General features: G+C 42.5%; 1 protein-coding gene across 1 annotated transcript in view; it reads right to left on the bottom strand.

Moving 5' to 3' along the window:
- Positions 1 to 5,568: 5,568 nt before the first annotated feature.
- Positions 5,569 to 10,809, bottom strand: part of Wdr64 (WD repeat domain 64) — an 89,814-nt gene continuing 84,573 nt past the window's right edge. Inside the window, exons 27-28 of the mRNA XM_075987578.1 lie at positions 9,198 to 9,311; positions 5,569 to 5,996 (exon numbers count right to left, since the gene is read on the bottom strand). Coding sequence (XP_075843693.1) covers positions 5,916 to 5,996; positions 9,198 to 9,311 — 195 coding nt within the window. The 3' untranslated portion in view covers positions 5,569 to 5,915. The remainder of the gene's footprint in view (positions 5,997 to 9,197; positions 9,312 to 10,809) is intronic.

Genomic DNA, 10,809 nt, shown 5'->3' with positions numbered 1-10,809 from the left:
GACAGGGTACAAGACCATTGTCCCACAGCAACCATGGCCAAAACCAACTTAAGTAAGAAAGAGTTTATTTTGGCTTATGGTTCCTGTGGGCTAGAATCCATAATGGCAGGGTGGAGGTAGGGCATGGCAGCACATTTCAGCCTCACACAGGAAGCAGACAGAGAGAACAAGAAGTGGAGCAAGGCTGTAAACCCCCAAAGACTGTCCCCAGTAACTACTTCCTCTAGTAAAGCTCTACCTCCTAAAGACTCCATAGCCTTCCTGAAAACACCACCAAGGGGGGACCAAGAGTTCAAATACACAAGTCTAAGGAGAATATTTTTCATTCAAACCACCACAAGGTGCATTGCTTGTTTAGATTTAGGGACAAGAAAAGAATGCTAATATACTTAAACTCAAGTGCACAAGACTTGAGTCCCTAAATAAGCACAGCCTGTTTGTATTTGAGGAGTTGCCTTCAAGAAAACAATCCTTTCCAGATGCAGGCAATTTGGATCTAATCAGTTGTTAGTTTTTGTTGTTGTCGTTTCTATTTTGTTTTTGAGACAGGGTGTCACTGCGTAGCCCTAACTGCCCTGGAATTCACTAGATAGATCAGGCTGACCTTAAAACTAACAGAGATTTGCCTGACTCTGCCTCCCAAGTGCTGGGATTAAAAGCATGTACGACCATGTTAAAGATTTTCACTGAGGTGTTTGTCTTCCCATGTCCCCTTAATTTTTTTTTTTTTTTAGTCTTTCTATCTGTCATATTTCGGCACTATGAGCATGTGAAGGAAGCCATTGTTTTAAAGATTCTTTCATGTTTTAAAAAAAATATAACAGGTTCATGTTGAATGTAGCCTTTTTTCCTCAATGCTTCTGTGACATGTGCTCTTGAGAGTGAGTTATTCACGCTAGCACAAACATTGATACATTATTTGCTTCTGTTAGAGCAAATTCTCCCACTGCATAAATTGCTTGATCATTCTTTTGGTGATGAAAACTAGGCCACACTCTTGAGTCACCATAAATGAAATTATTGTAAAAATCCATTCTTCCTTTATTTTCTTCATGTGTGCTGTGATATTAACGTATAATCTATTAATATACTAGTATAATTATATTCATATGTGATATATTAACATAATCTTCCGTTAGGTTAGTTTATATTTTATCCTGTCCTTTTATATTAAATAATTTAGTGCCATTGTCTAAACTATGTTCATTCCATTCAAATTTAGCCTCTGACAAGTTCTCAGAGCAGGAGCAGAAGCCAGCTAGAGACTTTGCTGAGGTGTCACAGGCATGGCCTCTCACTCAGTTGCTAGTATTGTTACTCCCTGGAAGCCCTTGAGCTGGGCTTCTGTATTGGTGACTCATCTGTGACTGTGATAAAATATCATGATCAAGGTAACATAAGAAAGCGTTTATTTGGACTTATGGCTCCTGAAGGGTGAGAGTCCATCATGGTGGGAATGCATAGCAGCAAGTAGAAGGCAAGGTAACAGGAGGGGAAGCCAAAAGGTCACATGTCTAACCAGAAGCTGAAACAGAGAGCAACCAGGAAGTGAGAGAGTCTATACTCTCAAAGACAGACCCAGGGACAACTTCCTCCCACAAGACTCCACCCCCAAGAGGTTCTACAACCTCCTTAAATAGCACGAAAAAATGGGGATCAATGTTCAAATATCTGAGCCCATGGGGAAATTCTTTCAAACCACCACATACATATCTCTTTTAATATTTTGTAGCTGGGATATGTTTTCTTTATGCATTCTGAAAACCAGTTTGAATATACGGTCTATTAAGAGTTACATAATTCTCAGTATATTTAGGTTTACATCTGCAATGTCACTGTTATAACTGAAAAAGGGGTGGCAGGATTGCAGAAAGAAGCTAACTTGAGGTCACTCTTCATAAGCACTTTATTTGACCATGGGGCCCTTAATGGGGAGAATAGGTCTCTCTAGGTTGGAAGAGGAGTTTCATTAATCGATTAGGAGAGAGAACTTCCTTGCATTGTATGGTGGGGGGTACAGTGAAGTGTGCCAGCAGGGGACCGGAGAAAAGGGATTTCAAATGCCCAGAACAAAAAGGACATTCGCTAAGTTCCAGCAGGAGGCAGGCAAGCTTCATACCATGTGGTCTAACCTGGACTACTTGCCAAGAGGCACAGAGTCAAACATTTGATGGGTTTATAAACCCATAGCTTAAAGGAGGAGGGACTGGGCTTCTCTCTGGACCCACATCCCAGTCTGAGTGTTCTGGCTGTTCTTTGTCCTAAAGGATAAGTTGCAGGTGTGTGGCCTGATTTCAGGGCAGGGGTGTGGGGAGAGCCAGCTAAAATAGTCTGAGATCTGGCAGCTAGTGTGCTTTTTCTATTTATCTAATCCTTTCATGCTTCTTTTCATCTCTCAGTTTTTAGAGCAAGTAATTTCTATCGTTCTCAATTCCCTCTTGGGCATGTCCATGGTCATGTGTTGTTGCTGTTCTTCTAGTGGTTTCCACAGAGATTATCCCATACACTACTGACACGCCAGAGTTGAAATGATTATTGGTAATCTTACCTTCTTCCAGGAAATTTAAGAGCCTTAAAAATTATGATCCCTCTACCTTCCTATTTTTAATCTGTGTGTGTGTGTGTGTGTGTGTGTGTGTGTGTGTGTATGTATGTATGTTTTGAGTTTATTACATATGTCTGTGCTGCCTATGAATGCCAGTAAAGGGTGTCAGATGCCACGGGAACTGGAGTGACAGGTGACCCCACATGTGTCCTGGGAACCAAATGTGGGACGTCTGCAAGAGCAGTATGTGCTCTTAACCACAAAGCTGCCTCTCTAGCCCCAGACCCTTACTCTATGATTTGTTTTAATGGCTGCTGCTGCTACTACAGCCCATTGGTATCCTGTGTGTTAGTGACGGGTTTTCCACTGTGGTACTCTTCACCTTTCTCCTTCTCCGAGTGCCCATCTATCTTCCTCTGCTTAAAGCATTCTCTTCAGTATTCTCTTTAGCTTGTGTCTATTCCTGTTGAGTCTCTCAATTTTTATTTGTCAGAACCTTATTTGACATTTGGCTGTCCTTCCTGAAGGATATTTTCTCGTGATTGGTAATACTAGGTTGGCATTTGTTTTATGTCAAGAGTCTTTTGTTTCCAGCCTTCCCTTCTTTGGCTCTCTGCAGACACTGGCTGATATCTGTCTACCTGCATACTGTACAAGGATGTCGTGTCCTTCAGTCTTACTTGATTGCATCTAAAATTTGTTTAGCATTTTTCTATGAAGTATATAAAATTGCATTGCTTTCCACTAATATTTATCTCTCAAAACCCTAACAGTTTCCTGAATTCTGGGGCTGTTACATGTGATAATAGAGACATAATAATGAAATAGCAGCACTGTTTGGCTTGGGAACAGGAAGCTGACACATCCCCTTCAGAAAAATGCAGTTTAGTAGGGGAAAGGGCCTTGAAGTCATTACTAGGCCTTCATATGAGTTAGATGTATGGAGATACAAACATGACAGAGCTCTAGAGGGAAGTAGAGGCTTCCTTTCAGTGCCTGGAGAGGAGTCTCATTAAGGGTGAGAAAGGGTTTTACTAGCTTTCTTTCTAATTAAACTGTTCTATTTACTTATTAAGTATATTTTGTTCATATTTTTGTCATTGTTGCTTTATCCCCCACCCCATAATTCTCTACAGAGCGAGAACTCAGAATTTAAAAAGAGACTATTTTTTTTTCCATTATTTGCTTTAACCAAGTGGTGGAGCGATGCTTTGGGAAAAGTAGACTAACAGTTGTTACCATGGCAACACTTTTATTACACAGAGCTCAAAATCATTGCCTGAAGAAGTTCAGGTTAGATAATTCTCACGTTTCAATTCTGATACTTTTTTCGTGCTTTATGTTTAAAATCGGATTCATTATCACTCAGATTTTGATGCTTTCATATTTTTTTAAACATGTACCTCCACTGACTAACATTCTGTTAGCTGCTAAGATAATCTGAAGGGCAGCTGTCTTCAAAATGCCTCTTTCTTTATGTTGGGTAAAATGTTATGCCACAAGCTGAGCATGCCCAGAGGCATTTGGCCACCATTTTAATTTAACCCTTCAAGCATGTGGCTCCATGACCTTGTGCCCCAAATTATGTTTGTTATTTTTCCTTGGATTTTTTTTTTAACCGTAAAGTGAGCACGTTCAGGAATATAATGTTTTTTGCAGTTTGTCCAGGCACGGGACATCCCTAGTAAATATGTATAGGCCACCTAAATAACATACCCATTATCCTTTAGTTTGATGAGGCCCTTGCTTCCCCTTGCCTGGCCCCACTCTAAATCTTTCCCACTCCTTTATGTGTTGGTGGTATTTGTTTTGGTTTCATTATTACCAAGAGGAGAGAGAGAGCCCATGGCACTTGGTCTGCTGACAGAAGACACAGCCCTCACCTCAAAGGGACAAAGAGTTTATTCCAGAGTCAAATATAAGTGACCATGGCTGAGGAACACAGTCAGGCCTCTTCAAATACCATGTTCCAACAAGGCAGCAATTTCATGAACTTTTATAGTAACAGAGCAAAGAAAGCCATAAACTTAACCTGCTTTTCAAATATATTGGTAAGTACACATGCTGAGTGGAAATGGCTCTCATAGGCTCAAATATTTCCACGCTTTGCCCTAGCTGGTGAAATTTCTGGAAGGATTAGGAGGTGTGGTCTCAGAGTAGATGTGTCCTTGTTGGAGGAGGTATGTCAACAGGAGTGGGTTTTGAGGTTTCAAAAGCCCCTACCAGGCCCAGTGTCTCTGCCTGCTGCCTGTGGATCAGGATATAAAGCTCTCAGCTACTGCTCCACTGCCGTGCCTTCCTGTTTCCGGCCATGATGACAATAGACTGACCCTCTGCAGCTGCAAACTGGACCTCAGTGAAATGCCTCCTTTTGTAAGAGCTGCCTTGGTCATGGTTTCTCTTCACAGCAATAGAACAGTAACTAAGACAGCACATCAGGAAGGCAGGCCACAGTTTTAGCCCTTGGGTGCTACCTGACAGCATTTTTAGCCGTTTGATTGGCACATTTCAAAGGATTTACCAATGGTCACAGCAGACATTGAGTAATACATGGGGGTGGTGGTCAATAAATAGCTACTAAGGGAACTAGAGATGTCCCCAAGATAATTTGGCTCTGGTCTTAACTCTTCAGCCCCTCCATGTCACTGACATTCTCATTAATTAATCAGCTTTTGTGGTCACAGCTTCATTCCGGGAATTCTCAGGTGACATTACCTCGATGAAGCAGACAGCCAAAGGCTGGGTAGAGATATTTTTCTTTTTGAATAATAATTTTCCTAGAAGATCTGAAAGCTGAAGCAAAGTAATCTTAAATTCAAGATCTCCTAGACCAGCCTAGTGAAACCTTATCTCCAAACAGCCTTTGATGTAGCTGACTTGCCTAGCTTGCCAGGCCCCTAGGTGCAACTTCAAATAAACAAAGAAACAATGATAATGATCCTCTTTGTATGCACACAGCAGGACACACATGTAATTTTCCTCTTACTGCACACATTCTAATTCTGGTTATGGATTGGGGTGAACAACAAGCAGAGGTGAAAACTAAGCATCACTAAGCATTTGGGGGCTACTCATGCTACCAATGTCATTTGTGTCCTTGTGCCATCTTGTTGACAATGACAAGAGATACTGCCCATTCATTAGGTGTTTTTCCATGCGTGAAGAGAAGTTGTCAAACTGGCTGTTGGCTGTTGCTTGCTTGTTGTCAGGGCTAAGGTCAGCGGAAGCCCTTGAGTGATCTCTATTACTAGGATGACCTGAAGTAGAGGGATGTGTAACCATCTTGTGGTGTCTCATCTGGAAGTAGAGAGGGAAGATGTTGTCCAGACTCTGTGGCCTCCTGTACAACAGCCAGTTCCGAGGCTCCTCTTCACTTGGGCATGGTTGGGAAGAAGGACGAAGCCAGATTGATTTGTGGAACCAAATTTCTTCTCAGGCTTTTCCTCCGTGACTGTGGAATAAATGGCACATTCATTAGTAAAAAGAACATGATAGACAAGCTTCCCAACTTCTCCCATTAAAGCGTTTTCATCCTCTTTGCTAAGCAGTGAAGTGATTTCAATAGTCCTGTGCATCTCTGGGCAGAGGAGTGTTGATGTAAGGTGAGACCCTCGGACGGTTCTGGATGTAGCACAATTAATAAAAATTCAGAGACAGATATTGGGGCTCAACCTGAAGACTAAACAAGCAAAACTGCCAGTTACAGGCTCTTACTTCGACCTCAGTCTGAAAATGGTAATCCTACCTCCAAGAATCCTCAGAATGAGACCGAGCCTGAAACCTGTCTTCTCCCAGCTTATATTTCTCCCTAGTGCTTTGGGTACCATCTGGAAGAGCTTTGGAGCTGCCTAATGGGGTGCTTCTCCATTCTAGAACCCAGTACACTAACTGGAAAGGGTTGATAGGAGGATCTACCACAAGTGTGAGTCCAGCCCAGAACAAAATAAGTTTCAGGCTAGCCAGTGGTACATGACCCCAAAAGCACTCCTTGGGACAGAGATGGCTCAGCTGCTGACAGCACTTTCTGTATAGACCTGATAACTTGAGTTCTATCCCTGACCTCACTGTACAAGGTGGGAAATGACTCCTAAAAACTGTCCTCAGACCTTCACACGTATGCATGCAATGGATATGCATGCATGCAAAAATAAAAAATTAAAAGCCATAGATAGATACATATAGACAGACATTTTGTCAGCAACATTTGACTGCTATATAAGAGACACTAGATGAACACCATATGTTTCTGAGATATTTCTGGGATTTGGTTACAAAATTTTTGTAACATAAAAAAGGAAGAGGAGACATATGAGGTAAAGAAAAGAAACAGAAAGCTATGAGGCCCAGCCTGTCTTCAAGGGTCCTTTATGTCTGGGCATCAGTAGGTCGTGTCTCTACTCCTCTCTCTTCCTGAGACAAGATAGGAGGCTTCGGGTCCCTTCATGACCTGCACACTCCAGCACAGGGAGTGTCCCCTGCTTCAGGTGTCCTCTCTACCAACTTCTCTACTTCCTAAGCCCACTACTCAGCACACTCTCCCCCATTCTCAGTGTCAGTCTGGTAGCACAAATAATAAAATCCGAAAGACAGGTATTGGGGGTTGAGCTGAAAGATCAGAGAAGCAACGCAGTCAACCACTAGCAAGCTCTTACCTCTACAAAATCATCAGACTGAAAAGAGAGCCAGTTCCTGTCACATCCTGTCTTATATTCCTCTCTAGTGCTGGTATTATAGGCATGCGCCGCCAGCACCCAGCCTCTAAGGCTAAGCAGTGTGGTTGCTGGGATTAAAGGTCTGTGCCACCGCTGCCCAACTTCAGACTTGACATTCTTATGCTTTCTCCATATTTGAACTTTCTTGATGACTTTTTTTTTGAGTCAGTCTCCCTACATAGCCCTGACATCCCTATAACCCACCCTCCAGACCAGGCTGGCCTCAAACTCACAGAGATCTGTCTGCCTCTGCCTGAGTGCTGGGATTAAAGTTGAATGCCACCACAGCTGGCCCCTTGTTAGATTTTTGTAGCACTTAGGGATTGAACTCAGGGCCAGTTAACTACCACTGAGTTACCAACCCATGACCTTCTAGCCACGACTAAGTTTTAATTTCATTATGCTGGTTCTTAATACCTATGTTCTAGTAAGAAGCGGGCCCTTTGTTCCGTCCTGCCTGGCTAGTTTACACCCAAAATAATCACACAGAAACTCTATTAATTATATTACTGCTTGGCCCATTAATTCTAGCCTTTTATTGGCTAACTCTCACATCTTGATTTAACCCATTTCTAATAATCTGTATGTCACCACGAGGTTGTGGCTTACCGGGAAAGATTTAGCATATCTGACCTGGCATCTCCAGGGTAGCTCTCCCTCTCTGACTCTCTTTCTTCCTCCCAGAATTCAGTTCTGTCTTCACTGCCTACCTAAGTTCTGCCCTATCAGGCCAAGCAATTTCTTTATTAATTAATCAATGAAAGCAACATACAAACAGAAGGACCTCCTACACCACTATGTGGCCATCTTCTTTTCTAAGCTTTGGATTTAATTAGAAAATAAACTTGTATTAATATCAGGTTAGATAAAAATGTGAATAAAAATATGGGGCACTAAATATATGAATTGTAGAACCAAACACAAATCAATCTATCTATCTATCTATCTATCTATCTATCTATCTATCTATCTATCTATCTATCCACCTTTTACTTTTGGATTACTTGTACCATGCTGTTTCATTAATTTCTTAAAACTAAAAGCAATTTTTTTTTATAGAAAATGCCAATAGCTCTTTCTCGCATAATTGACAGCATGGCTGATTAGTGGGTCACATCCATAGTCCCATTCAGTGCAAAAGCTAACAAAATTATGAAGACATTTCCCATCTTGATTTAATAAAATAGCTTTTAAAAGTGGTTAGGGTTGTTGTCACAGAGTCCATCATCAGTTAGCAATGGGCAAGAAAAGCCACACACTGGGCTACATCGTTCTCTTACCGCTGGACCCACACTGATGACTACATAGATGAGTGTAGGTTAAGTCAGGTCCATGGAAGCTTCTAGTGCTATTAGACTAAACTCTGATCAAGGAAATCTGAAGGGAAAGATCTTGGGCTTATCATTTAATTAGCAAGTGGTCTTTGGTATCACCTGACCAATTGCAAGATGGAGCTAACATTTTCTTTTAATTGTCAAAATTAAGAAAATCCTTTATAAGAACACGTCATGCTTTTTTAAAAATTGCATGTTATTTCCTGTTAACACACGGGGACAACCGCTGCTGCTACCAGGGCTCCCACAGCCCGCAAAGGTGCAGTAAGACTCCAAAGTGAGGACAGTTACACTGCACAACCACGTTATATCCAGTTGCTTCCAAAGTCACTCAAAGAACATGTTTGGTGACGCACCGGGGTCGGCTGGTTTGTTCAGGCCCACAGGTTGCATTTGATTTCCCTCTCACTTCCTACCCAACAAACACGTGACTTTAATCTTCACTGAACGGAACACATCCACATCTGGAATCTCCACGAAAATAAGCGCTGAAATACTTTTAGGCTCGGGATGTTTTGCGGGACAGAGAAGCAATTAAAAAGAAAATCTGTACGTGTGCAGGGTGCTTGTGGAATTATAGTGCTCTGTGGGGTGCACGTAACTTACTTTGTCGTGCTGAACATGCGCGCCCTTCTTCTTCCCGTGGGCGCCCTCTAACGAGTCTCTGTGTGCTTCAGAGCCAATGAGTGGAAGGTATCTTAGACTCGTGGGGCTCGGCACCTGTAAACCATGGCCCAAGTTAAGTACACTTAGGGTGTTTCCTTCCAAAATGTAAACCTGAGGTAGGGGTGCCATAGTTCAAGCACACGCCCCCTTTCAGACACCCATTGTTCTTTCTCCTGCTGTTTGTTTTTTCTAATTTTTTTTTAATAAAAAATACTTGCTTGTGTTTGGGTGTTCTGCCTGTGTACCACGCATGTTCTGGGTGTCTTCAGTGGATGAGATAGGGTGTTGGATCCCCTGGAACTGGGGTTATAGGAAGTTGTGAGCTGCCATAAGGATGCTTGGAATTGAACCCAGGTCTCTGAGCAGCAAATATTCTTAACCACTGAGCCATTTTTCCAGTCCCTTACTTTTGAATTTTTGAGGCAGATTTATGTATTTCAGGCTGACCTTGAACTCTACATCTTTCTGCCTCTGCCATTCTGGTTCTGGGAATATAGGTGTGCATTAACTTATTATTTCAGTGTGTGTGAGTGTGTGTGTGTGCATGCACACACCTGCCCCCCCCCATACACACACACATACACACACTCCTGCTTATGGAGGCCAGCTCTACTTTATTGACTGATGCAGGGTTATTGGAGCGTGCCAGTTTGGGCTGGCCAAGCTAGCCAGTTTGTCTCACAGAATCCCTGCCCCTCACCTCAACCTCCTAAGCACTGGGAATGCAGGTGAACTGCCTCGACTTCTGGACTTTTCTGTGAGTTCTGAGGATCTGAACTCTCCTCATGGTTGTATGACAAGTGTTTTATTTACGGAAAGCTCTCCCCAGCTCCCCACCTTATGTTTTGAGGACCAGTCTCTTATTGAAGCTCGAGCTTACTAATTACACTGGAACAGGTGGTGAAGAACCCCAGGGATTCTTCTGTCTCTGCCTCCCCAGCATGGGCATTACAGATGCACCCTACTGTGTTCAGTTTTGTGTGTGTGGGTGCTGGGGATCCAAACTCAAGTCCTTATACTTGTGTTTCAAGCCCTTTAATGACTGAACTGTCTCCCCAGTCAATTGTTGATCACCGTCAGCATCATTGATTTTGTGATCTACTCCAATGACCATGTCCTTAGAAAGATAAGGAATGCTGAAGCTCTATGTTGACATTATGTTGACACATTTGATATTTGGTTTATTATTTCTTGGTTTCATTCACTAGTTACTTAACACTGGTTATCTGGGGGTGGAGACTTGGACAAGAGGTTTGACGACTGTTGAGCAGATAGTAGCATAGGCATGGTGGTGGAGTACCCAGTGACACTCAAGCATTGCTGGACTAAAGGAACAGTATAGGGAGAATGTGAAGGAAGCAGGGCCCAAAAGGCTAGCACAGTCAGGTCATAGAAGGTTTGCATGCTACTCTAAGGCATTTGGATTTTAACCTGATGGTATGAACCACTGGGTCAAAACTCAAAGTCACTCTTATGTACAATGGCAGAGGTGAGCAATTCAAGCTACTGACAGACATAACCCAAGACTTGCCTAGGACGGGGCCCGGTGTGT

The sequence above is a fragment of the Microtus pennsylvanicus genome, chromosome 10, assembly GCF_037038515.1.
Source record: "Microtus pennsylvanicus isolate mMicPen1 chromosome 10, mMicPen1.hap1, whole genome shotgun sequence".
Classification (NCBI taxonomy): domain Eukaryota; kingdom Metazoa; phylum Chordata; class Mammalia; order Rodentia; family Cricetidae; genus Microtus; species Microtus pennsylvanicus.
Note: the sequence above shows the minus strand (reverse complement) of the source record. Positions and strands in the feature narration are given on the sequence as shown.